At 42.1% G+C, this 27,718-nt stretch overlaps 2 protein-coding genes across 2 annotated transcripts; both read left to right on the plus strand.

The window, feature by feature from the left end:
- Positions 1–971: 971 nt before the first annotated feature.
- On the plus strand, positions 972–10,136 carry LOC311205887 (hyaluronidase-1-like; the record flags this gene model as incomplete). Its single annotated transcript, XM_084280413.1, has 3 exons — positions 972–1,889; positions 8,732–8,821; positions 9,708–10,136. 3 exons carry the CDS (start codon positions 972–974, stop codon positions 10,134–10,136), a joined length of 1,437 nt encoding a protein of 478 aa, XP_084136539.1.
- Positions 10,137–11,021: 885 nt separating this feature from the next.
- On the plus strand, positions 11,022–27,349 carry LOC311205976 (hyaluronidase-4-like; the record flags this gene model as incomplete). Its single annotated transcript, XM_084280534.1, is given in 7 exon segments — positions 11,022–11,148; positions 23,488–23,540; positions 23,544–23,583; positions 23,586–23,657; positions 23,660–23,704; positions 23,707–23,948; positions 27,233–27,349. Coding segments are annotated over 7 exon segments (696 nt in total).
- Positions 27,350–27,718: the final 369 nt, after the last annotated feature.

Genomic DNA, 27,718 nt, shown 5'->3' on the forward strand with positions numbered 1-27,718 from the left:
GTTGCCAGCATCCCTGCAGCTCTGTCAGCAACCAGTTGTCTCCAAGCTGATCTGACTTTCAAGGAGAACAGCAGACCCTGAAAGGAAAAATTAATATTATAAGATCCCATTTTCTACAGTCTAGGTCCCTTTTTCAAAGAGAAAGAGCACGCTTTTAGCTAGTTAGTTCATACCTGCTTAACATAATTTATTTTCTTTAGCATATTGATATTTAATTTGCTTTCAGTATAAGTAGCTTAAACCATTAAGTCATTAATAGTATCACCCTTCTAGCCTGCAGATTGATTATCACTCTTGCATCTATTCATTTATAAAATGCAAATTTAATTCAGAGGTAGATAACAATACACTTTTTTTTCAGATATGCTGAGAATTGAAGTGTTTCTGAGTTCTCTGGATTAATCTGTGTGAGGTAGAAGTGCCTGGCTTCTGTTTAGATTAGCCTTCCTATTGTGATCATTAGGGCACATAGATAGGAAAGAAGGCCTTGGCCCCACTGTGGTGGTGTTCTGGGCAAATCAGACTGACTGTATCAGAACATGCTTGGAAAGCTGAAATTTCATGAGCAGTACATTTTTTGATGTTGTTGTTCTAATGTTTTCATTAACTTTTTTTATTTATAGACATCACGTAGCAAATAAATGTTAAGGAAAGGTCTGAATAAACTCTGGGAGGTGTCTGAGTGAGAAGGAAAGCAAAAAAAATAGAAAAGAAAGAAAAGAAAAAAAATACTGAGCATCAGAATACTTTTTGGTCAGCACTTGAAAGTAGATGTAATTTTTACAAGATCACAGATTTTTGCACTTTTCTGAGTTTGCTCTGGGTATGATGTTAATGAAAGTGCATCAAACCAAAAGACATTGTTTTGTCACCCTACCTGCCTCCAGGGTGGCTACTGCCTTTCTAATACATCTTCTCATTTTTGTTTTCAAGGACATATCATAAGATAACTTCCCAGAAGAAAACATACAATGGATGTTTGGGTCCAATGGTTGGCAGTGACGGTACTGCTTACTGTGGTTGATGCTCAGCTGCCAAAGCCAGCACGGGCCCCTCTAGTTCTGCACAAGCCTTTCGTGGTTGTTTGGAATGCACCAACCGAGCAGTGCAGGCTGCGGTACAAAGTGGACCTGGATCTCAGCATTTTTGACATTGCATCCAACACCAATGAGACTCTGAGTGGATCTAATGTGACAATCTTTTACCACACTCATTTGGGATACTACCCCTACTACTCAGATAGTGGAGATCCTGTCAATGGAGGGGTGCCCCAGAATGAAAGCCTTATCAAACACCTTAATAAAGCAAAGACTGATATCGACTACTGCATACCCCTGAAGAAGTTTCAGGGACTTGCAGTTATTGACTGGGAAAACTGGAGGCCCCAGTGGGATAGAAACTGGGGCAATAAAAGCATCTATAGAAATAAGTCTCTTGAGATGGTTAGGAGACGTCATCCTCAGTGGTCTGAGGACAAAATTAGGAAAGTGGCTAAAGAGGAATTTGAAAATGCTGGCAAGAGTTTTATGAACAACACTATCCTTCTGGCTGAGCATATGAGACCAAATGGTTTGTGGGGTTACTATCTTTACCCAGACTGCTACAATTACGATTACAAAGAACACCCCCAAGCATACACGGGAAAATGCCCAGCCATTGAGTCTTCCCGCAATGACCTCCTGCTTTGGCTGTGGAAGGAGAGCACTGCTCTCTACCCTTCCATATACCTGGATTATATACTCAAGTCAAGTCCAAATGCACTAAAATTTGTCCATTATCGGGTTAAGGAGGCAATACGTGTTGCCTCAATCGCTAGAAAAGACTATGTTTTGCCTGTGTTTGTTTACTCCAGACCATTTTATGCCTATACTTTTCATGTTTTAACAGAGGTAAGCAGACAGACTTCTTCAGAAATTTAGAGATCAGAAACATCCCTTTAGAAAAAATAGTTTTGAGAAGTTTTCCTTGTATAAAAGCATTTATGCATTTGTTTTTTATATTTAAGGCAGCCACTGTAAAAGGAGGTAGTGTAGTTGCAGTACAAAACTCTACACCTTTCAAGAGTTAATATTGCAGTGCTTTGGTCTATTTCTGTAGGATAACATTGTATGTTTTTAATGAGGGTAATTTAGAAAGAAAGTACAAAGAAATCATTTCCTTAAGGAAGTAATTCATTCTGATATTTTAATTCTTTGAGACAGCTTGTGAAATGAACTTGACAAATTTTCGTGAAGTTTAAAACTAATTAGTGTAATGGAAAGATAAACTTTCATGAGAAAGGAGCCTCAGGGCTCTTTTGCTTCTTTATCTGAATGTAAATTCATTCAGTATAGAAATAAACCAGTCAAGTAAACTAGTCTGGCCCGGAGTTCCTAACTCCCGCATGATGGGCATTGGCCAGCTCGCTTTTCAGAGTTATGACACGTTCAAGTATCTTCATGATCCAACAATTACTGCTAACACTGTGGAGTCCTTTTAATATAGAAACCTGGTTTTTGACTTATTCAATGGTCAAGTTCAATAAATATGTAGTGGCCACACCGGTGATGGTAAAAATATAGGCATACAAATCCCAGACTTTCTAGATACATAATGATGATCATGGCTCTGACTTTGTTTATGCACGTAACAGAGCAGCACAGATGCTTATTAATTTCTCTAGTAGTTGTCCCAAGTGACGACAGTTTTGTTTTGATCACTATCAATTCCATGAAAGGAGAGGAAACCTGGGGCAGAGAACTCATAGACACAACCCCTCCACAGCTAAGCGCATATGGGGGTGTTCCTTCTCTGTCAGGCAGCTCGCTTCCACTGCTGCCAGAGGCAAGAAGCAGAAGCAAGGAGAGAAGGGAAAAAGGCAACAGTCAGTCCTACAAACCACAGGCTCCATGTGGCTTTAGCCTGGAGCTGGAGCTGGGGAGATGCAGTGGATCCCTAACACCTGAGAAGTGTTTCAGGTTGCCCCCAAGAAGTAAATAGTTCATAGAGGCAATCATTAATTCAGTCTGCTGCATTTTTAGTAACCAGGGACTTGAGAGCTGTTCTCTGCGTGAAGTGGAAACTGCAGGTCCTAGCTGACTCAGAAATCATGGGCAAATAGGCCAGGCAGGATTTCATCCTGAGCACCTTCACTGAGGAATGCAGGTTGTGAAGTAAATCAGCATTCTTCAAATGCAGGCTGTAACGATGCATTTTTATAATCTGAATTAATTGTTTGATTGATATGAAATTGCCCCTAGTGTTACTGAAAGCTATGAAACCTAACATGCTGCTGTTGCCAGCCAAGCATGAGTTCAAAGTCAGTCTGGGTGTAAAGCTACTGTTTTACCTTAAGCTGTTCTCTGGGCAGTGCAGGGGTAATTTGAAATGACGTTCCTCTCTAAGTGATACTCTTTAAATCACTGGCCTGTTTTTTCAATTATGTGTAGATGTTCACTTTTGGATACTTTAAAGGTCACTTTACAACTCTGTAGCCAGGGAATATCCCTGCATAGCCAGAAGACAGCTTTATGTTATGCTCCTCTACTTGTTTCACAATAAGGACAGTACCCAGCACTGCTGGCAGCCATGGGACAGGGCTTGACTCTCCAGAGTATATACAATGGTATAAGCGAATAGCTTGGAGACTGCCAGGAATGTGCAGGGTTGCACTTAAGAAAACTGAATAGAAATGACCAGAAAAATAATGTTCTTGTTTTCCTTCATAGCCCTGAAGCCACCAAGATATTTAAAATATGGGTTTGTGTTTTCAGATTTTAGACTAGGCTGAATTTTGTCATTTGACCTATGACATGCCCCTAAGTGATGCCTGCAAACCTACAAAGAAGACAGGCAACCTCCAAGCTCCAACAAGAACACACATGAATGTGACATGGAAAGGAGTCAGTGTAATGCAGTGACATGCAGGCTAAATGGCCATGGCAAAACTGGGATAACAGGTTAATAGATACCTGACCTCTGACAGGGACTGGACCCAGGAGAACCACTGTCCTGCTCCATCAAGCGGTGCAAGAGCTGTGACATTCTGCTCCAACAGAAATAATTGCTGACATATTCAAACCTTGTGTCTAAGCCCTTCTATATGCAGTATGAAAAATACAATAAATGTCACAGTAGAACTAAACTGAAAGAACAGTTGTGAGTCAGAGTCACTGAGGGAAAGACACAGGTCTAGAAAACCATACAAAAGATGAAAGATCCAGGTCTCAGAAGGATGTTGTAGCTACATGTGCTGGACCATTCACCCTGACTGCACCTAGAAATCATGTGAGTTGTGTGCAAGGTGTCTCAGAAACAATTTATAAATTCTGAATTGGGATCCCAGTCATTAGGAGAGGTTTCTGTATTTGCTAGAAATGCATATAAGCAGTTTGCCATCTGTAGGGTATTTAGAAATTATATGCCTTGACAATTCACTACTAAGCATGTGGGAGAGGGAAGTTACACAGTAGCATCTGTGCTTCCTGACTAGATGGCTGAAGTCATTAATAAGGCAGGGTGACAACTAACAACTGATTAATAATGGATAACAATTCTCTCATTCACCTACAGAGAGTTTTCTTTGATGACTAGGTGTGCATGTGTACAGAGACTGTTCCCTGCAACCATGCCAGGCTTGCACTACCATTCCTGAATACAGAAAACTCATGTCTGTAACTAAGACTGTTCAAAATGTAAGGAAAAGATTACAGATGTACTATTTTTTTTCTTTCCTGAACATGTAACAGAACAAACTGTTCTGTTTCCTTTCAAGCTCTGAAACTGAAACAGCTTAGCTCACCTCCTATTTTTCTAGTGTGCAATGCAATGACTTGGCTGATAAAAATATGGATAAGCAACAACAGAACCTAGAGCCTTGTGCTCCCTGCCAAATCAGCTCTCCCCTCAGAGCTAGAACAACATCATCTCGAGGATCTTTTGTTGTTGCATACTGCCCCCAAAAGCTTGAATGAGAATGAACATTGGAAGGGAGGAAACTTTGTTGACCTGTTTATAACTTGGAGAAATACCAGATGCTAAAGTGGCAGCTGACCACATAAAGTTGCCTCTTTGAGATTGCCCTGAACATGGGTGGATGAAGGTGTGATACAAGGCATAAAATAGGATTCCCCACCTAGACAAATGCCAAGATGCTCATATTTAAAATTTACCTATTTTTTTAAAACTTTCATGTTTTCTTCCATATGAAGTACCTCTTACACTCGTGTGGAAGAGCCGAGCCATTGAGACCCCAGTAATGCCAAGCTGTGCTGTGTGAGGAGCCCTTCTGTGCTGATGGCTTTTGAGGTACTGAACATGAGTCAGTCAGTCAGTAAAAGACATAATTACACCTAGATAGGACAGTCAGAAACATTATTTCTTTCCTTGTGAGCAAATCACCTAATTTAATAATTTAATAAAACTACTGAATTCATCATAAGATGTAGTCATGTTCCCACCTGTTTCTGTTGCACTTTGCTGAATTGGTGCGAAGTGAAATGGCATTAGAAAGAGGAAATGGCACTCCTTTAAATGTCTGTAACCTGACAATGAAGGCAACCACTCCTGGAGGCTTAGCTGGAGGTAATGTGTCTTTTAAGCATGGGGGAAGAGAAAAAAATTCAGCTGATGTCTTTCTAATTCTCTTTCCTCCTTGGGAGGACCCTTAGCACTCATCCTTTGTTTTAAAGAATACAAGAAGAGGAAGTGTAAGCTGGAAGGAGAGTGTCTGAAGGAAATCCCATACAATTATTTTTTGCAGTGAGCTGCTTTTTTTCACCAGCATCCAACACCTGTGCAGTGTCCTTTAAGCATCCCTAGGGAAATACACCTTCCAATCAAATGGTAGATTTTGGCCTTAGCCTGAGAAAAGTCCCGAGTTTCTCACAGTTGGCAAGGTGGTGATTCTAGGTGGGCACGGAAGTGGAAGCGCAAGTGCGTCGTGAACTTCAGGTGTGAAATTATCGGTGCCAGTGGACTTCATACACCCAGAAGTCTCGGTGAACTTTAAGTCACGCTCTTGGTTTTGATTATTTAATATCCATATGGATTAGAAACAAAGAGCTTAAATCACTCTGTGGAACTGAATTTGAAAAGATTTCTAAAAGTAAGAAAAGAAAGATGTGGAATATGAGACAAAAAAAAAAAAATTGATTTACTGAATCCTGGTCAAGCACCCTAGCTCCTAAAGCATACCACTTAGAAAAATCTTTATTTGGGCATTTTCTCTGATCTTGGTTCATCCAACAATGCTAAATGTCTATTGATTATTTATTTTGTCTGTCTGAAAAGTTTTCATTAATTTGTTAATGAGATCTGAACTGTGTTAGTACTAAATCACTCAAGCGTCATGTGGCTAATGCAGAATCACCGTCCAGCCTCTGTATCTGGGTAATCTTCATAACATGTTTTGCACATGAGTGAAGCCTGGGAACTTTCATTACTGTCAGGCTGTATTTCACATTCTCTTAACATTTCATTTTTCGATTTTTAGTTAACTTTTTTTTTCTTCCACACCACTATCCTTTTATAAAACTAGCACCAGACTATATACTTTTAAGAGTAAATACATTCTCTAAAAGGCTGCTTGGATCATCAGAACACAAACTTCAGGCTAGACTAATTATACTTTTTATCCCTCTGAACCCTGTACTAAGAGCCAGCAAGCAAGCTCTACTCTTTGAAACTTCTGCAGGTTTTCCTGCACATTTTGTCCAACCTTTATTTTAGGGTCAAAGCCACTGCTTGCTCTGACATCTGTATAATTGTCTTCAACTCTTCAGTGGATTCTCCCTTTCCCAAGGGAGTGCCTTCTTTTATATATCTTGGGCCCCAAGTGTTTCAGGAATGTGGACTCCTTAACTCTGCATTGGTAAATCAACAGGCTCACTTGCACAGTGACATAAATTATTTAGTAGTAATTAACAACAATAACAAGGTTCTTCCATGCTATCATTTTACATTTTTAAGGTGACAACACCCTACTGTGATAATTTGGATGATCTTTTGGGTTGTTTTCTCCTAAAAAAGAAGTGAAAAGACTGTAGAAAAGACCATCACTCTCTTTTTTAAAGGAATTTGCTGTTTCTTCATCAAAGCAAGAAATATTGTGATACCTGTAATGACAAACACTGAGTAGGAATTACTTTCTAATCAATTATTGTAGCTGGAAATGGTTTTAGATGTGATCATGCTTAGAAATTTGGAGGTGGAAGACTATCCTTCCTCCATATTTTCTAAGATTTAATTGCATTTCCCTAGACACAATATTCATGCTGTCAGGGAATAGTTTTAAGACACTTGCAAGGTAGGTTGCTATGTTGTTGGCATGGCACCAGCAACTCCTTTTCTACACAGTGTCTGCTCTGGTAGACCCGTGTTACTGCTATTGCTACACTCAACTGCTTATTAGTGTAGCTCTGAAATATGTGCTGGGGTTTTTTTTCTGTTTGTTTGTTTTTTGTTTGCTTGGTTTTGTTTGTTTGGGGGTTTTTTTGTGTGTGGTTTTTGTTTTGGTTTTATTTTTGAGGTTCAGCATTTTTTTTCCCCATTTGGCACTCTGTAGCACTGGGAGAGGCTTGTTTTTCAAAGATGTGTTTCCTGGACTAATGGCATTCATACTGATAAGAACAGTAGCTCTCTAACTGTATTGGCACAGCTAAAGTAGCACAAGTTAGACACCTGCCTGAAGCCAATCAACAGCAGTTATCAGCGAATCATAGAATCATTATGTTTGAAAAAGACCTCCAAGATCATCTAGTCCAATTGTCCCCCTACCACCTATATGACTTACTACACCATGTCCCTGAGTACCTCATCCAACCCTTCCTTAAACACCCTGAGGGACTGTGACTCCATCACGTCCCTGGGCAACCCGTCCCATGCCAAAACACTGTTTCTGAGAAGTTTGTCCGAACTTCTAACCTGAACTTCCCTTGGTGCAACTTGGAGCCATTCCCCCTGTCCTGTCACTAGTTATCTGTGAGAAGAGGCTGACCCCCAGCTCACCACAACTTCTTTTCAGGTAGTTGTAGAGAGCAATAAGGTCTTCCCTGAGGCTTCTCCAGACTAAACAATCCCAGTTCCCTCAGCCACTCCTCGTAAGACTTGTGTTCCAGACCCTTCACCAGCTTCATTGCCCTTCTCTGGACACCAGGTCCTCAATGTCTTTCTTATAGTGAGTGGCCCAAAATTGACACAGTATTTGAGGTGCAGCCTCACCAGAGATGAGTACAGGGGGATGATCCCTGGTCTTACTGGCTAGAGTATTCCTGATACAAGCCAGGCTGCTCTTGGTCACTTGGGCACGCTGCTGGCTTATGATCAGGTGAGTGTCAACCAACACCCCCAGATCTTAGACACTGTAAGTGTGATCCAATGATGTGTGATTATACATATCATCACTTGCCAAAACTGATGCCTGTGTACGTATGCTAATCATTGAAAGACTGGTAGATAAAATAGATCATTTGATTCTTACTCCACTAGCTGGGTTGGAGGACCCCTTGTGAATAGCTAATAATAATTTCCTTATTTAGTAGGCACACTCATTAATAAAACCCATGCAAACCTTTGGAGATAGACAGAAGAAATTTGTAAACTAAGTAGGTATTTTATTGTGAAGAGTAAACTATAGGAGTGATGTCTGCTCTGGGAGGGAAAAGGAAAAAAATGTGGTGCCCATATCATAGTGCTTTTTTAGTTTTATTTTTATGCCTTTGAATTTCTGATGTCTGAATTTGGTCTTTTTCAGGTGGATCTGGTCAACACCATTGGTGAAAGTGCAGCTTTGGGAGCAGCTGGAGTTGTTCTCTGGGGCAGTATGCAATATGCCAGCTCAAAGGTAGGTCATATGGGTTTATTAGTATTTAGGGATCATGTCAATATATCTTCTCTGTCACTGCTCCTTCCATAGCACCTACCTATCTTTATCGATGTCATCAGCCAGTGACTGAGGATAGTGAATCAATACTACTTTTAGGTCTTGTTAGGGCAATATTTTTCTTAGGCTGAGATGTCCTGTTGCCTCAGAGCACGTTGCTTTGGAAAGGTCATTGGTAGTATCATGGAATAATGAGACCAGGTTAGAAGAAAGGTATGTTCTGAAGCAATAACATACAAACCTAAGCAGAGCTTGTTTTGCAGTGTTCTACCTTTAGCTACGGTGGTTTGTACAAATCCATAGAGTCTGGAGGGGCATGTTTTCTCTGGTCACTAGTGCTGAAATGACACATGGAAAATAATGTTACCACAAGAAAAAGTCTAAATCTACTTCTCAGGCTTTCAGAAATAATCCTTCTTGAAGTGATGGAGGGGTCAGGAGGCTGCACTGAGGTTTCACAGGAAGCACAAGAGGCTAGTCCTCGCTCATAAACCTAGGTTGGGCTTTGGGGCCCAGTCTGTTTTTCATGCAGTTTTCCTTCCTTGTCAGCAGTTATCAGAAATCTCTGCTTAAGGAACCAATTAGTCTCAGATTAACATATAAACTCTCTGTTTACTAGGGTTCCTTCCTAGTCTAGTATTGTATATTCTTACCAAGCACCCAAATAGACAATGGAGTAAAGGTCAATATTTTGCCAAAGTTACTCGAGCATGTGAATGCATCAAGACTTATCTCAACAGGTTTCTTTAGCCAAGAACAGTTTTGTACTAGCATCTTCTTATATGTAATAAATTTGTATGAGATGCTAGCTACTAAGAAATGTGTTGTGGTCTTTTATTACTTACAGGAGAGCTGTTCAACCGTGAAAAGGTACATTGACGGACCCTTAGGACATTATGTCATTAATGTGACCTCAGCAGCCAAACTCTGTAGCAAAGTCCTGTGCAAGAAGAATGGAAGATGTGTCCGCAAAAACAGCGACTCTTCTGCTTACCTCCATTTGTCACCCAATAATTTTAAGATCCGAGTCCGTGACTCAGAAAGGGGCCCCAGGTTCCAGGTGACTGGTGAACCCAGCCCGGACAGTATTGAAGCCATGAGGCAGAGATTCATGTGTCAGTGTTACCAGGGCTGGACAGGAATATTTTGTGAATTGCCCGACCGAAGGGTAATGGAGCACTGGGTTCACGTTCTGTTCAGTAGATCAAGAAAAGAAAAGCTTTACATCTTCCTCTTAGGAGTTATGCAGCTTCTTCTGCTTTGTACAGCACAATAAAGCCTTCCGAGGCAGCCCAAGGAAATAAGAAATGGTGCCACTAAGAGTTCTGTTCCTTTTCTTTTGAGGCTTTTGTGTGATGCATTGATCTGAGTGCCATTCCAGAGCAAGGACACAGGAATTAATAAGAAATCCACATGTGGGTCTAAGACTTTTTTTTTACCATCACTAGTGTCTGAATTGATAATTTGTGGCAAGACTTCATTGGTCTCATTACACAGTAACTTGTTGCAGTAGCAGTTTGTTTAAAATCAAAAGGCTTGTGTGGAGAGGATACTCAACTGAGTAAGGAAGTCTGAATCTGGCCCTTCGCTAGGCCCCCTTCTTGATACTGCACTAAATTACTTTAAACATCAACGTGTCTGTATGTACTATAATCTGCAAGGGTGTCCTATGTTCTCTGTAATCTCCTGTTATCTCTGAACATTTCTTCATGGAAACCCCACAAAAAAACTTTCTTTGGTTTGCCGGGACCAGATCCACAGCTGGTGTGAACTGTGATGCTCAGACTTATTCAAGATGAAGACCCAGCTCACAAGAGACCTGCAGTGAATATGTTAAGTCTGCAATGATTCCTTTAAACCTAGACACTGAAATGGGACTGGCTTCAGTTAAATAACGATTTAGTGCTACGTATAGTGGGTCACTCCATAATGACCTGAACTTGTGCAAAGCTTTTGACACTGTCCCACACAACATCCTTCTTTCTATATTGGAGAGACATGGATTTGATGGATAGACCACTCAGGGAACAAGGAATTGACCGGATCATCAGACTTGAAGAGTTATGGTCAATGTTCAATGCCCAAGTGGAAATCAGTGATGAGTGGTGTTCCTCGGGAGGTGATAATAAGACCACTGCTGTTCAATATCTCTGTTGGTGACATGGACAGTGGGATCAAGTGCGTCCTCAGCAAGTCTGATGATGACACCAAGCTGTGTGGTACAGTCGACAGACTGGAGGGAAGGGATGCAATCCAGAGGGACTGTGACAAGCTTGAGAGGTGGGCCTGTAAGAACCACATGAAGATCAACAAGGCAAAGTGCACATGGGTCAGCACGGTCCCAAGCACAACTAGAGGCTGGGTGGAGAATGAATTTAGAGTAGCCCTGAGGAGAAGGACTTAGGGGTGTTGGTGAATGAAAAGCTCAACACAAGCCTTTAGACTGCAGCTAGCGTGTTTACATTTTCATATTTTTTAATTGATTTTATACATTCTACTTTAGCTCCTTCATTCAGTTCAGAGTTTGCTGAAGTTCCAGGAGAATTACACTTACTTTATGCTATTGAGAGCATAGGAACTATTAGCCCAGGTTTGCTAAATACCTGTTGTCAGTGTAGGTCTGTATTTAAACTGGAAGTCTCTGCTTTGTGTAATGCTCTCCTGTGTTCTGAAACCAGAGGTGATGTGAAAATGTTGTAACCCTCATGCACTGTGTCAGTGAAATATGTTTTTAAAATGTCTGTTGCTTTATATTATTACAATTATTTCTGTAGGCTTGTAAGAATTAACTGTGTTGTGTCTTTCACATGCAATTTATTTCGACAGCATAAATTCAATTAAAATGACATAAGGTCTCCATCAGCTAAAGTTTGGGTACTTCTGTAAATTTGACTCTTTAATCTAGATTACCACTTCACACGGAAGAGTGTTACGAGTGTCTGTGGTAGTGCATCTGGAAACAAAGGCTTTTGATTTTGGCTCATATATTTCTGTGAAGTGTTCTCAAGCCCAGCGCTGCATCCTCATCACCAGGTTGTCCTAGGTACAAGGCCAAAATCAGAATTTCTTCTGACATCCTTAATAATTATTTAAGGAACAAAGTAGCTAAGGAAATGAAATTTTACAAATTCTTTTTTCCTATTTCAGCTAGTTAGAGCCATTCTTTGGCAAAGAAAATAAGATTTATGATTAGACAGTGTCCCTGGAAATTCTTTGCAACTACAGCTGCCAGTGGGGTTGGAGGCAGCCATACTGCTGATTGAGGGAAGGCAGAGGTTGTGCAGATGCAGTAACTACACCAATCAGTACCCAAGTCAGGATGCATTTGATCCCCTTATCTCCACAGGTGACGATGCCCTAGGTTCACCTACCAGAATAGGGTCATAATGTGATGCTCCATCAGTGCCCACTATCAGGATGGGTACAGGATGGGATCATGCAAAATCAGCTGGAGCTTGATGCTTGACAGGACCACAGAACTTCACCACCATGCAGGGTCAGCTGTCATGAAAGAAAAGGAAGCCAAAAGCTCCACTACTCCCTTCCCTTCTTTTGTGGGTGCTTTGCCCTTTTTTTGGGTGCTCAGTGTTGCTACAGTGGAGGGTTTACTGACCTTCTAGTGTCTTTTTTTTCCTTTTCATTATAGAGCAATATGAAATATAATGAAAACCTTGGTAACAAGCCTGTTTTACCTTCTGTTATCATTAAATTCATACTAGTCTTCAAAATAAGTGATAAACTAATTTATTCACTTAATCCAGGTCTGAGTATTGGTATAAAATTCAAATGAATCACTCTCTTGTAAAGCCCAGCTACCTGGAAGGTAGGGAAAATGGGAAAATGCTCTTTTGTTTGTTTGTTTGTTTGAGGATTTTTTTTTTTTTTTTTCCTCTCCCTACTTCATCGACACTCCCAGGCAGGTTGCATGGTCCAGTCTTTGGAGAGACATGATCCAATTTCTACCTGTGTTAGATTCATTTGGAGAAGGGAGTTTGAAGCAGCAGAGACCTGTGCTATAACCTTTACAATGATGTCATTAGCTAGAATAAGCTCTTAGAACATAGCTGATCCTGGGAAGTGGGCACTGGTTTCCAGAAATAATAGGAATAAGGGTTTGCTGTATTTCATCTGAACCACCTCTGTTTCAAGGTGGTAATGGACTCAGACCCCGTATCTTTACTGTTCACAAATGCTGTTCTGTGGAGTCCTCTAACGCTCTTCTTCTCATCAGAGGATAAACAATACCAACAGAAGCAGTGCTGACAGGCTTACAGCTTTTCTGAGATTTGCTGATTTAGCATTCCAAAGCTTTGAAATTTGAGGAAATGTTGTGCTCATTTCCTTTTTCTCCCTAGCCACTGCTGGGTGTTGCACTTAATAAAATGTGGCATGTTCTGAACAACTCATAAACATATGAAAAGGCAGGGACTCATTTTTTCCCACCTTAATCCAGCAGGTAGATGTGTGGGACTGCCCTCCCATTTTTACCAGCTTTAGGTGCCATTGTCATCTTCTTCATGCTCCCAGCCTTCCCCCTCACTCCCATCCCTCTACTGTGGTGTGCCGTCCCCTTGTGCTGACATAGCAGGTTGGGTGCCCTTGCGCTGACCTGCATTGGGAAACCATCCACATCAAGTTTCCTTGTTAAAAAAAAAGATGCCTCCTTGGATGCTTTTCTTCTAAGGTCAGGTTAGTTCCTCTATCATCTGGCTCACACCCTGCTGCTCACACAGCTGAGCCAGGACTAAGGAACTGGGCAAAACCAGAGGGAAGTGGTAGTGAAGCTGCAAGTTGAATATTGGTGCTCAAGAAAACACATCATGAGTAAGCAGCCTTGGTTTGTAGTTGGCAGTATTGGCTGTGGCTCACCCAATCCATTCCCAAGGTCCAGGTGGCAGGGGAGGCACAGTGCCCGTTTGCCTCTGCCTTTCTCTGTGCCTCCGTGGGGGACAGCAGGCAGCACATCAGTCCAAGGGGGTACTGCCATGCCAGGAGCACCTCCTAGGCTCCCCCAAACCTAAGGACTCCTTGGGGTGACCACATTGGAGCCTCACCAGATGCCAAAGATAGAGCAGGTAAACCTCACCTGGAGTGACACAACTTGGGAGCGAGAGTATTTAACATGATTTCTGAACTTTGCTTTTTCCATTGTGTCTTGAAGGTGGAAAAAGATGAGAAAAGCTTGCTGGCTGAACACAATCATATCAACATTTTTGTGTTTCATCAGCTTTTCCAAATGCAATGTTCTCTTCTGGGGTCAGTGGCTTTGTAAAAATGAGAATGATATTGTTATAGAAAAAAAGTACTAACAGTTTTCACAGAGGAAACCAATGGAATGAAATCTCAGACCAGTTTGGATTTGTAGCGCTGCTGTTAAAAATTGCTAAAGGAAAAAAAATAACCCAAACAAAAGTTGCATAAATTAAAAAAAAAGAAAACCTGCCTTGGTTTTGCATTGAAAACATTTGTTTTAGGTCATGAACTAAAATTGCACATCACGTGTAATAAGGAGACATATGACACACTTTGCCAAAGGAGCTTTAATTTGGTTAAGATGCTGTGGCAGCCACACTTTCTTTTTTGTTTAGATTTCAGGAAAAGTAATTTCCTGTCAATCTGGGCCAGGCTCAGAGAGTGGGAGTATTTGCAAACACAGGTTACTCTAAAAATAAGTTGGGAACACTAATTCTGTACACTTCGAAGAACGATACAGTCTGGGAACTGCACAGCTTCTTACAGACAAAAGTCCAGTCCTTCAAAAGCCCAAGGAAAAACAATGATGTCACATACTGCTTAATGAGATTAAAGCCCCTAAGTTGTTCTTATTCAGCAATGGCACCCACGTGGTTTCCACAAACCGTAGCATGCAGCAGTAAGGAATGGTTACAGGTCACATTGGGAAAGAAGGAAGAACTCTTTCAGTAGCTTCCCAAAGTAAGTGTGCATTTGAGATTTAACTTTGATGCTTTCAAGAGTTACAACATACCAGTTTATCTCTTGTTTAATGTCACCAGACTATCAGAGAATCAGAATCACAGAATCACTAGGATGGAAAAGACCTTTAAGATCATCGAGTTCAACCGTTCCTGTCCTGTGCTAAATCTCTAAGTACCTCATCTACTTGTCTTTTAAACACATCCAGGGATGGTGACTCAACCTCCTCCATGGGCAGCCTGTTTCAGGCCTCGACAACTCTTTCAGTGAAGAGCTTTTTCCTAACATCTAAATTGACCCTGCCCTGGTGTAGCTTAATGCTATTTCCCCTTGTCCTATCACTGGTCACCTGGCTGAAGAGACCATCGCCCACCTCTCTACAACCTCCTTTCAGGAAATTGTAGGTGTTTATAAGGTCTCCCCCTCAGCCTCCTCTTAAGACTAAACATCTCCATCTCCCTCAGCTGCTCCTCATAAGATTTGCCCTCCAGCCTCTTCACCAGCCTGGTTGCCCTTCTCTGAACATGCTCAAGGACCTCGATGTCCTTCTTGGGGGGGGACGGGACACTAAGTGCAAGGTAGTATATTTCTGTTTCAACGAATACATACCTTGTTTAAACTGTAATAAGAAAACAAGGTTATATGCACATGTTAATATACTCACATGCCTATGTATATGTGTGTATGTGAACGAGCATATGCATGTGTATGTCATAACACATGTGCCTGCAGGTTTGACCCGCAACCATCAGAGCAGTTAGGAGAGGTGTGAGGTTTTGCCTTCTGCCTGGTGGGACCAAGCTCAAAGGCAGTTGTGTAACCTTATAGCTTGGCACGTATGGCCTCTGCTGCCATGTGGATTATGTCTATTATGTAACCGCGTCTGTGCGGGAAGCTAACAGCATCTAACAAGCTAAAAATAAGTAGACTTCTATAATTTCAAAGGACAGTATTTTAAACTTCACTTATGCAGCTGCTCTTATTTCAACAATAAATGTGGCCTCTTCAGACATTTGACTTATTTTTTTTGACTAGGATGATATTTTAACATGCTGGCAGCCTGTTTTCTTGGAGAGTCAGAGCTCCTTTCTCATTTTTCCATTACAGCAAGAACTCTCCTCGCTTTTATTTAAGGTGCTCTCCAATATCTGCAAGAAGCAAAGCAGACTGCAGTATCAGCCCTGCTTTTTTCTCCTCAGTCAAGCAGCCTGACATCTGTGGGCAACTTTTGGAATAATGATGGTTTTCTCCATGCTAGTAATAAGCTTCTCAGTCAATTAGAGCGCAGATTACTAAGAACATTTTTTATATTGCTCCTTCAGTTGCAGGGTTTCCAGGGCAGAGCAAAAAATATTTAGTTTTGCCACTGAAAGTGCCTTTTACCTTGGCTTTCTGCGCACTCACCCTACGGAAACCCTGTGAGGCTGACACCTCACTCCTCGATGGGCAGTGGGCCATGTTCACAGACAGCAGCTGGGTTTTCTTGAACTGACACTTGGTTTCACCTTGTGCTGTTACCCTTACCCTCAAATACAGCTGCTCAGGCCTCTCCCTCTGGGCAGTAGAAGTGAGCTTCAATATGAGCATTTTAATGGTCATAAACATCATTCCTGATGGGGCTGCTAAAACAGTATCAGGCCGGGTGTTGCCTCCCCTGTTTTGAGCTGCCTGGGCTCTGTGGGCACAGGAAGAACCCAAGGTGCTGGTGGGGGTGTTTGCTATGGGTATCCCCCATATGGGAGAGCACAGGCCCCAGTGACTTTGCTGACCTTCCTCCTGCCCCTCCTCACCCTCAGCAGGCTGCAGTGGGAGCCATAGAGGAGCACTGTCCCTAGGTGAGATGTGAACTGTCAGGGTCATTGTGTTACACTTTACGCTATGAGAGCAACGTATCCTAGGGAGCTGCTTTGGCAGGGGGGTGGACTCGATGATCTCTTGAGGTCCCTTCCAACCCCTACAATTCTGTGATTCTAAGAGGTGTATCTTCAAGCTTAGTGAAACTGAGTCACAGAATTATAGATTCCTAGAATCATAGCATGGTTTAGGTTGGAAAGGACCTTAAAAATCAACTAGTGTTAATTCCCTGACATGAGCAGAGACCCTCCACTAGACCAGGTTACTCAAAGCCCCATCTAACCTGGGGCTGCCAGGCATTGTGTGGGGTTAATTAGAACAAGCATAAACTGAAGCCCTTCAGAAACTTGAGACTGCTCCACAGAAAAATTCTCTTAGTTCTCAGTGTCAAACTTTGGACAGATAACAATTTTTCTAAACCTAGAAATGAGGAGGAACAAGACAAGGTCTCCTTAGGCCTCCATAGGAATTCAGGTACAGATGCACCTTGTTTCAGAATGAACAGTGTTGTTGCTGCATTCAAATCTTACCGACCATGCTCAGCTCTGAGTATACTTGGACTAAAACCCAATAATAGACTGACCTGAGTGCAGTCACAACGCTAATCTGAGTGGTAGACTTACCCCATTTTTAACAGAAAGTAGTTGATTTGTAATGCAATCTCCTATTTTATTTTTGTTGTGATTTCTCTGCCCTTAAAGGGGCACAACCTCATCTGATGTAAGATGGTATCTTGTTATTGATTTACAGTACCTGAAAACGAGGCATGAAATATTCATGCTTGCTTTGGATTTTTCCTTTCAGACCATCATTAGTCCATTAGTTTCCAGCAGGTCCTGTGATGGCTGGGGAGAGCTAGATGGGGATGCCACCCCAGAGCATGGCCACTGAGCAAACCTCATTAGGTTTGTTCAAACTCTCCTCCTATATATGAAACTTACTGAGGTTTACATGATTCCTGGGTTTAAATTACTACAATAATCCTGGGCTAACTCAGCTCACCTGGGTTGGCTGCTGGGGGAGGTTGACTCTGGCCTGGCCAGAACCAGGACAATTGACAACACTGAATTGTTGCGTTTCCCCCAACAATAACATCAATCAAATGCCTTTTTGCTGCTGCTGCGTTACAGCTACTCTGTTGGAGTGGGAAGAAAGGAGCTGGGTGTAAACTGTAATCACCCCAGCATACATGTGGGTGTTTGTTCTGCACGGTCTGGGGGCACGATCTCACCCCAGCAGAAATACAAAGTAACTCTGCTGGACTCCCAGGAAAGTTAGTGGGAGGAGAGCCAGCTCCTGTTGTGTGGGGTCAACCTGCTGTTTAATTTCTCTGAGAAGAATATGCTCAGAACACCATGCATCACCTGGATGAGGGAACAGAGTGTGCTGTCAGCAAGTTTGCTGATGACAGAAAGCTGGGAGGGGTGGCTGACACACCAGAGGGCTGTGCTGCCATCCAGCAAGGCATAGACAGGCTGGAGATCTGCACAGAGAGAAATTTATTGAGATTTAACAAGGGCATGTGTAGGGTCTTGCATCTGGGGAAGAACAACCCCAGGTACCAGTGTAGGTTGGGGACTGGCCTGTTGGAGAGCAGTGTAGGTGAGAGGGACCTGGGGGTCCTGGTGGACAGCTGGATCATGAGCCAGCAATGTGCCTTTGTGGCTAAGAAGGCCAATGGCATCCTGGGGGTGTATTAGAAGGGCTTAGGTTAGTAGGTCCTTCTCTCCCTCTTCTCTGCCCTGGTGAGACCACACCTAGAATATTGTGTCCACTTATTTTGAATTACAGGTAAATGAGCAGTGTGGCAGGAAAACTGGGCATTCTGGCAGTTAGTTTAAATCCACTCCTGAACACAGCCTCCACATCTTGAGGCTGACATACCCTCTAATAATGTGAATTTTCTGGCTGTGCACGTGGTGTAATCCATATAGCTTTTTTGATATGCTACCACACGAAGACAATATGGTAGCAAGGAGGAACACTCAAGCTATTAAGCTGATTCAATAGTATAAGCATCTAAAATACATCTCCTAGTGCAAACGCTGCCCTCTTTGGGAAAGGTGAGTTACTGGAAAACCTTTGAGCTTAAAAGAGGGGGAAGATTGTTGTACAGAACACCGAGAACCTTGCCAGGCTTGTCATGGGAGAAAGAAGCTTTGTGATTATTTCAGTGTGTGCCAGAAAATGACCCAGTCACTGTCATTAAGTGTATCAGAGAAGTACAAGCTAAGCATGAAGACTGATTTTATGGATATTTCAGTGGGCTATTAAATCAATCTATCAAACCATCTGCCTTTTTTTACTAGGACAAGCATGAGTCTAACCTCCCAGGCTGAGCTACTGGCAGGTGTAATTGTCTACAGATAAGAGACATCCATGCAGCATCAAGTGGAGGACAAGTAAATAGCATAAAGACACTCAATTAATTTTCTTCATTTTCCATATTAAGGAGTCCAGCTATCCATTAGGCCACCAGAATGCAAGTGTTGTCATATACATAATAAGAGAAGTCCACTATGGCAGCAAAAGGGGCTGAGATGTTTGTCCTGATGAACCTGACACAGGTTTGCATCTTGTCTGCTAAAATCTGCTCCCCTCTGTCCAGCAGTCCCAATCTTTTATCACAATAAATTAAATTTTATTATGAAATTGCTATCAGCACTTGTCTTCCAACCTGGCATACATGTGTTAAAATGCTGAATTATGTCTTTTGATGCTTTATTCATCTTATTCCTTACAGGGGCTATGGGAAATTGCTCTGCTGCACCAGTTTCAGACTTTAATTTGTAGCATTTGAGGGTTCTGTGCCCTAAATTTGAAATGTCCCTTGGGTCAGGATTCCTAGAGCCTTCATCAGGATCAGTGCAACATACCAAAGGGGTTGGGTTTCAATCTTGACTATAATAAGTCATCATCATCACTGGGTCAATCAGATAATTGTGTGGTGAGATCCCACTTGATTTCATTATGTTGCATATTCAGTCCCCTGCATTTACTAACAACAGAAACACTCCATGGGATCTTGGCAAGACAAATTGCTGCAGGGTGCTCTGATCTAAAAGACAGCATCAGTATGAGGGGAAGTAGAGGGTGGCAGCAATTCATCTTCCCATGCTGCCCTCCCAGAGGCTGCTGCGAGCTCTGCAGCTCTCAGGACCACCTGTGCCACCAGCCCCTGAGCATATTGCCTCTGGATCCAGATCCAGTAGGATTCCTTGCCGACAGCATGACTTTAACTGATCAAAACTTGTTCCAGATGATCACACTTCTGAGTGTATCAGCTTTAGTTTTGCTGAGAAAGAGTCAACAGAAGGATAATTCTGTAAGAATCCAGGGATTTTATTGGATCTCTGGGTAGGAAAATTCTGGTTTAAGAAACCCACGTGCATCTTTGATAAGGGTATCTGGCAATTGGCTTGCCTGATGAGAAAGCCTCATTTAAGCCCATCAAAGTTGTGCTATGTCAATGTCATATTATTGTAACAATGTTAACCGGAGAGGAGAAAAGGTCATTGTCTTTATTCATCATTTGTAATTTTTCTAATCCCTTTGTATGAATGGTGTAACATCACTGGAGTACCATTTCTGTTACAAGATAAAGGCCAAAGCTTGAAAGTGCATTCCTCAGCTCTACATTAACTGGAGGAGAGGAATACAGGGTTTATATCATCTGCTTAATCATTTTCATATTATTTAACCAGCTGTGTTTTTTTTTTCCAACAGTATCCTGAGATCTGGTTCAAGTATTTCTATGCCTATTCAATTTAGAATTGCCTGGTTTAAGCTCATTTAATTTAGTCTTGGTTAGTCCTGTTTGCTGTCTCATAAAGAGATATGATTTCTACTTTCTTTCTGTTGGGAATTGCTACCCACTCTGCATTTTCACTGTCAGCTGGATGTCAAATCGGAATGCCCCCATGTTGCCTTGGTTTACAGAGAAAAACATAATTAGCAGAAGGGGTAGAACTGGATACATTAATTTGTGGATTTTTTTCAGCTATAACAGGCACAAATGAAAGAAAAAGCTAGCAAAAAGAGGAGAAAAAAATTTAGCACAGTGTGATGCTGCACAAATGGAAGCAAATTTGAAAAGCCCAAGGAAAGGGAAAAATTTCAAGCAGAACTTGGGCATGGGACATTCCTTCTGTGTGCTGCAAACAAGTGACTTCAGATCCTGTTCTCAGCTGGAGAATGTGTGGTGGCTAAATGCATCAGATGCAATAAAATCAGAAGTCGGGAAACCTCAGTGATTTGCCTCCAGGCAGAAAAATGGTCTTAACGGTAGAGCAATGACAAATATCTTTCTGTGTTAAAGTCCCCTGTGACAAGTCTTAATCAGGGGGAAGGATGCTCTGCCACTTCCCTGCAGTCTTCAATAACCTATTGTGATATCATTAACAATATTATTAATAATATCATTGTTGTTGTTATTGTAATTATTATTATCATCTTGTGGATACTGCCTTTCCCTTGTGTCAGCTCGGAGGCCGTTGGAGTAAATCAGTACCATCCAGCATGCACAAAGTAAAGCACAAGGCTAATTACAGCCCAGACCTGCCTGAGGAGGGAGATGCAGACCCACAGCACGAGGCAGGGCTGAGTGTTCCCACGTCCCACCAGCAGGCAAATAGCAGTGCTAGCAACCTCTGGCAAGCCCCGTGGGTTTTGGCACAGTGTGGCTGGGCAGAGATGACTCTTCCTTCCCCAGGGTGCAATGCCATGAGGTGTCCCAGGGCGTGGGTGATCTCTGGTGCACATCACTGGCATTCTTGTGCCAAGTGACATAGGTCCTGCATGGGAAGTGGTCCCTGAAACCTGGCATGAATCACCTGAAGGACATACCCAGCCCAGCTGCTGAGACCTCCCTGAACCAGACTGTGACAAGTATGGGAGCAGAGGGGCAGGATAGTGGTACAGCTTTCATGGGAGGAACAACACATGCTGCAATTTAGAATCACATGCTGCAATATAAAAAATAATATCTATATACACTAACTGTAGGGATTTGCTGCCCTCTGGCAGGTTTTTCTTAAAGCTCTGATTCTCTGTGAACTGGGAGAGCAGTGCTCACTGACGATGCTCCAGCACACTAAGTTCTCCACGTTTCCCAGTTGGTGGGTGGCAACACAGAGCAAATTGATGGGCACTGCTGCTGCAGCCTCCCTGCATCCCTCCTGGAAAGGCAGAAGCACAGGCTGATCCCAGGCAGGGACTGGTGTAAGGGCTGGGAGGGGACACAGCCAGGACAGGTGATCCAAACTGGCCAAAGGGATATTCCATACCACACGACACCATGCTCTGTGTGTTACTGGAGTTGGTCTGTGAGGCAGGTCAGCTCCGCGCCTTGCTGAGCATCGATTTCAGATAGCAAGAAATTGTACTGTTCATCATATGTTTTGTACACTCTTTTTTTTTATCATCATCATCACTATCATCATCTTCCTTTTCCTTCCTATTAAACTGTCTTTATCTCAACCCACGAGTTTTACTTTTTTCTTTCATTTTTTATTTTTTCCCTCATTCCACTGGGTGTGTGAGGAGGGAGGGAGTGAATGGCTGTGTAGTTGGTTTAGCTGCCATCCAGGTTAAACTACAACACTTTTACATATAAATATGTATGCTTTGCTGTATGTCTAGTTTCTTTTCTGCTTAATACACACATAATCAGCAGGGGCCTTGTGACTATTGATTGTGCTCGTAGCAGTGGCCACAGGCCTAGCATCAAAGTCCACATTGCACAATGCAAGCGCTGTGCAGAGCCATTGGAACTGGTCTCGAAGGCGCCAGCTCCATGTGATAATACAGTCAGGCTAATAAATAGCTTTGAGGAAGCTTTCATGAATCTGCTTTATTGCTGTCAGGGGTTTGAACTTGGATCTCTTTATGATACTGCACAATGACAGTAAAATACGTATGCTTGTTTAGAGCTACTTGGAGTACCTCTGGCTGGCACTGTACTAGACAGGTCAGGGATGTTCATGAAGCTGTGAAGATGGTGATAGAAGTCAAGGTTTGATTTTATAGCTACCTTTGTTGTTATTGTAAAAGCTTGAAAAATAAGAAAACCCTTTCTTCATCAACCTTTCTAACTGCAACAGCCACTGCCACTAAGACACCCTGGGGCCCACTGAAGTGATGGTTACATCCTCAGTGATCTCAGCAAGATCTGGATTGATGAGGCAAGAAACTGTGATTATACTGACTTCCTCAGACCTACTTCATCTGGGAATCTTCCCCCTTTCTTTGGGCCAGATTACGTTCACTTTGCTACTTTGGTGTTAGAATGGTAACTACCTTAGAAATGGCTCATACTAATTCATAGAGCTGTATGTGAAATAAGTACTAATACCTCTTTGGTTATGTTCTGCCTGATGTTGTCTCTTAAGTCATGAAAGTACTGCCTGAAAACACGACACTGTTATGCAAAATTCAGTTTTCAGCCCCTGTGCATGCCACTAATCTGGACTTCCCTCCTATGAAACAAGTCCGACCAGCAGTTTGGAAGAGGAAGCCTTTCGTAGCCACCTGGAACCATCAACAGACCCATGCTCCCTGAGGTTTGACATCGTACTAAATGTGAAAATGTCCCATATAATTGAAAAACCATTATATAAAGCCAGAGGGCAGAATGTAGCCATATTTTATTTTAATAACCTTGGCTGTTATCAGAGGAAGTCCCTGTTATCAGTGGCATGCGCCAGAACTTCAGCTTGCAAACTCATCTGGAAAAAGACATTCATGACATTAACTATTACACTGCAGCTAAGGATTTCAGAGGGTTAGATGTCACAGAAAGTACTGTAGACTTCAGCGGGCCTGCAACTCTGATGTAAAAGACCTTTACAGAAGAAAGTCCAGGAAACTCATAACCAAAATGGAAGGGAATATTTGAGCAAACAATGTTGAACTATTCAGATTTTCCTTTAAAGAAAGTGAAAGGCTTTTATGAAGGAAACAATTGCATTAGGCATGAAAAACAGACCAAAGAGCCTGCAGGGGCACTATTTATGCCCTGTCACAATTACAGTTTCCCTGATCAGGACTATACTAATTCTTTCCCAAGAGTGAAATTTTGAGGAACAATGAACTTTCCTGGCTCTGGGACAGCAGTGCAGCCCTGCATCCTTCCACTAGCATTAAGAAATCCCTTGGAAGCAGCAGAACATCGCACTTTTCTCAGTTTAGGGTGAATGAATCTCTAAGGACTTCCTCCATGACATCCCAAGATTATGCTTTGACCTTATTTATATGTACTCAACTAGGTTGCAGAGATGAACCCTTATTATTTCTCTCTATGGTAAGCTTTTGCTGGAACAACATGGGCTGCAGTCATGCTTTACTCATTCTTACAGATGGTGTATCAGGTTGGAAAACCTCCTACTGGGTCCAGCTCTGCTGGTTCCTGTTAACTGTCCACACGCTTTAAAGAAAGAAACATTCTGAAGAAGAAAAAGAATGCAGTCTCAAATACCTTTTTTTGTTTTGTTTTGCTTTAGTTCATCTCTATGCTGAAATCCCTTTAATCCACTCCAATGCATGTTTGAATATAGCAATTTGATGTAGTACGTAGGAGGCAGTTAATACATTAATCCTCCCTGATGTACCTTCTTCTGCTCAGGTATACAATCACTACCTAATCCCCTGATAGGTGCCCCTTTTATAGAAGTGAAACTGAGGCAGGCATGTTAGTAACGCGCTCAGTGTTACATTAGAATGGGAAATTGAAGCCAGCAGTCTTTCTACACCGATCCATCTACATTAGAATGGGAAATTGAAGCCAGCAGTCTTTCTACACTGATCCATCTCAAAAACATTTAATTTAGTCCCATATCTATTTTAGGCAAACAGTGCACCAGAACCAAGGATTATAGCTCACATTAGTTGAAAACACACATCAGTTGAAAACATAAGTTATTTTCAAGGTAAGTGTCCTTACCCTCATCCTTTATGTGATTCTGAACAGCCTCTCAGAGACTGGATGAAGACAATAGGTCTCCTGTGAAAAAGCAGCAAAACCTGCCTGTCACAGCCCTGGCTTGGTTCTCCCCTGTAGACAGTGACTGCACTACCAGCAGGTCTCAAACTCTGTGTTTCAGAGTTTAGAAAGTGAGCTATATTCACTTTTCTAAAGGCCATTGTTCAACCTTTCAACTCAGGTACCCAGGCTGAAGCTGGCATCTCGTCTGGGAAGGACCATTAGCTCTCTCTCCTATTAGGTCTAACTACTCCTCTAACACTGCCATCACCCACTATCTTCCTAGTAAGAGACTGTGCTTCTCTCCAGCATGAAGGCCAATGCCTTTTCCTAGGCATTAAAGCAGGTGTAGGCACCTGCCTTGATCCTTTTATCCAGCTTGCCCTTCCTCAGCTTTGCAAGAAGTAGGTATATGGACATCAATAACTGCTGCAGGCTGGTTCGTGTCCCCTTTGCCACTTTACACCCGGTTTCCACCTCCTTCCCCCCCTAGGCAACCAATTCCTGTGAAGTTTTTCTACTTTGATTCTTGATGTGCTGTGGCCCTCGATCTCCCTTAGATCGATGATGATGCCTAGGGACTCACTTGCATATCAATGGTCTTTCATCTTTAGTGCTTGTGGCACAGTGATTCACTTTTTGCTGATCCCTAATCGCTGTTCAAATTAACGATAAACTCCCAAGCTCCAAATACCCTCCCATTAAAGCCTTCATTAGGAAAAAATGTACAGTGAAAGTCATCTCCAAAACAGACACATCTTTGAAAGGGCACAAAACCTGAAACTAAAATTCCTAAGGTTAGCACAGTATTGTTTTTACCCTTTCATTTGAGGCTGCACAACACCACCATTCTCCCTCCTATAGCACGCACCTGTTTACAGCCCCTTTTCCCAAGGTTTTTGTAAGAAGCTGAGCAAGCTCCTAGGGAGAATAGCAAGAATAATGTATGCCTGTGGAATCACAGATTTCAGATTGGAGAGGGATGGGAAAAAACAGCTGACTGGCATAGCAGAATAGTTCCCCTCCTTCCCCTTATCAGCAAAAACAGAATTAAGGGAATGCTTTAGGAAATTCTCATGTTAAAAATCCCCACTTAGAAGATTTTAATTGTTTCTAGGAATTGATACAAATAATTAAATTAAAATTTTTCATCAAAGTACATAGCAATCCAGTGTTCATTCAGTTGTTTCTTACCAGCACCTCAGGCAGTATCTAAGTTTGAAACTTGTGTTTAAAAGTCTTTGTACTCTAGACAGCAAATTCTTAGTCACAATAAAATATAATTCATAGGACCAGAATGGGAAGGAAATGTAGTCCAAGGAACAGCCACATAATAAACCATTGGATGGCTTTAGAAATGCCGTGAAATGCTGAATTAGCCTGACAGTGATGTCCTTACTCTTTCTGCTGGAACAAGATCTCAATAACAGTATTGGAGAGAACACACTGGGAGCTGCAGGCACTGTTATTTGGTGAGATATGAATTTAACTTCTTTAAAGATAAGCCTGTGACTGATTCAGATGCAACATCTAAGATCCTCATTTTATCCTGTTAGTAGACATGATCTGACTGCACCAGTTCCGAATACTCATTTCCAGCAGAGCTGCCTGCGTAACTGGTCTTTTCTGCACCCCCATCACGATGACCATGGAACATGGTCAGTTCTTCCTGCCTCGACAAGGTCTCATGAGGCTCACAGGCAACCAGTGGTAGGGAAGGAAGCCAGTGGCCAGTATGCATGCTGGAAAACAGTTCCTCAATATAATCCATTCCAGCTAGATAAACCACCTAGAAGTCAACTGGAGCTTGATTAGCACATCAGTCAGATCAGATAAGGTATATCAGTAGTGCCCAGCAATTTTTTGAGTTTATTTGTGCCTCTGTGTGGGCAAGTGAAATGAAACAGGCTGTTGAGATCAGATGGAGAGGCTCTGTATCACATATTAGACATAACCGCATTAAAATCAAAGATTGATTTCTGAGGATCCATCAGCTCCTGGAGCTTTCAGACAGTCACACGTCAAGCTTTGTCATGAGAAAAGACTTTGTCCTTAAAGCTGTATGAAATGGGTGTTCTGGACTGCTTTTCTCCTGGCAGATAATATAGAAATCCCAGCCAGCATGATAATGAATGGCTGAAAATGAGTGTTCAGTTGTCCTCAGTAAATTCAATTACCTCAGCCAATTTTTGTAGATATTCAGCTGCAGTTTCTGTCAGACTGAATGTGAATAAGAGGATGAACTTCCTTTCAATTTGGTCAAATGACAAAGGCAAGGCCCTGGAGCATCAGCTTCAGACCCCTACTCTGTTGCCACACAACCACACTGTCATCACCTGCATTTCTAGTGTGCATCACAGCTTCTTTGTGGATCTACAGAAATCGGTGTTACATGAGAAGTGCAGGTTGCTAAAGCCCTTTATATCTCCATTGGGCTATATTTTCTGTATAAAACTTCATAGCAAACTTTTAAATCAATCGAATTTAAATTATCCTGAATTAAGTCATTGATGCCACTTCTATATTGCATATTTTTCAGTCAGAGAAAGGAAAAAATAGAGTGGTTAGTTTGATGTCAGCTAAAACTTCTTTCCTACTGTTTGCAGAGTAACTGCACAAAAGTGCAAAAATTCATTGATTCAGAATTAGGGTCCTGCAGTATCAATGTCACATCAGCAGCTGAATTGCACAGCAAGCATCTTTGTCGTCAGGACAACGGATGATGTGTGCGAAAAACCTAGAGAGCTTCAATATATCTGCATTTATGGATAGATGCCTTGGAGGACCAAAGATTTATTGTGAGAGTAGAAGCATCAAATGAAGATCTGGAAACAATGGCAGAGACATTTGTCTGCCACTGTTATCAGGGTTATGAATGAACCGACTCCGGGCAAGTTACAGTTGCTGATGATGATCCAAGGAGCTCTGCAGACTCTGTCCCACCCAGAAGACTTGCAGTGATCTGCTTGCATCCTTCATCTTTGAAAGGTCTTTTCTAACTGCTGCTTCATCAAAGCACTGGTTTCAGTCAATCAAGAAGGATGGTAGAGTGGACCCAACAAAAAGTCTGACAAACAGCTGGGGACTGAACA

This window comes from Gallinula chloropus, assembly GCF_964237585.1.
Source record: "Gallinula chloropus genome assembly, chromosome: 1".
Classification (NCBI taxonomy): domain Eukaryota; kingdom Metazoa; phylum Chordata; class Aves; order Gruiformes; family Rallidae; genus Gallinula; species Gallinula chloropus.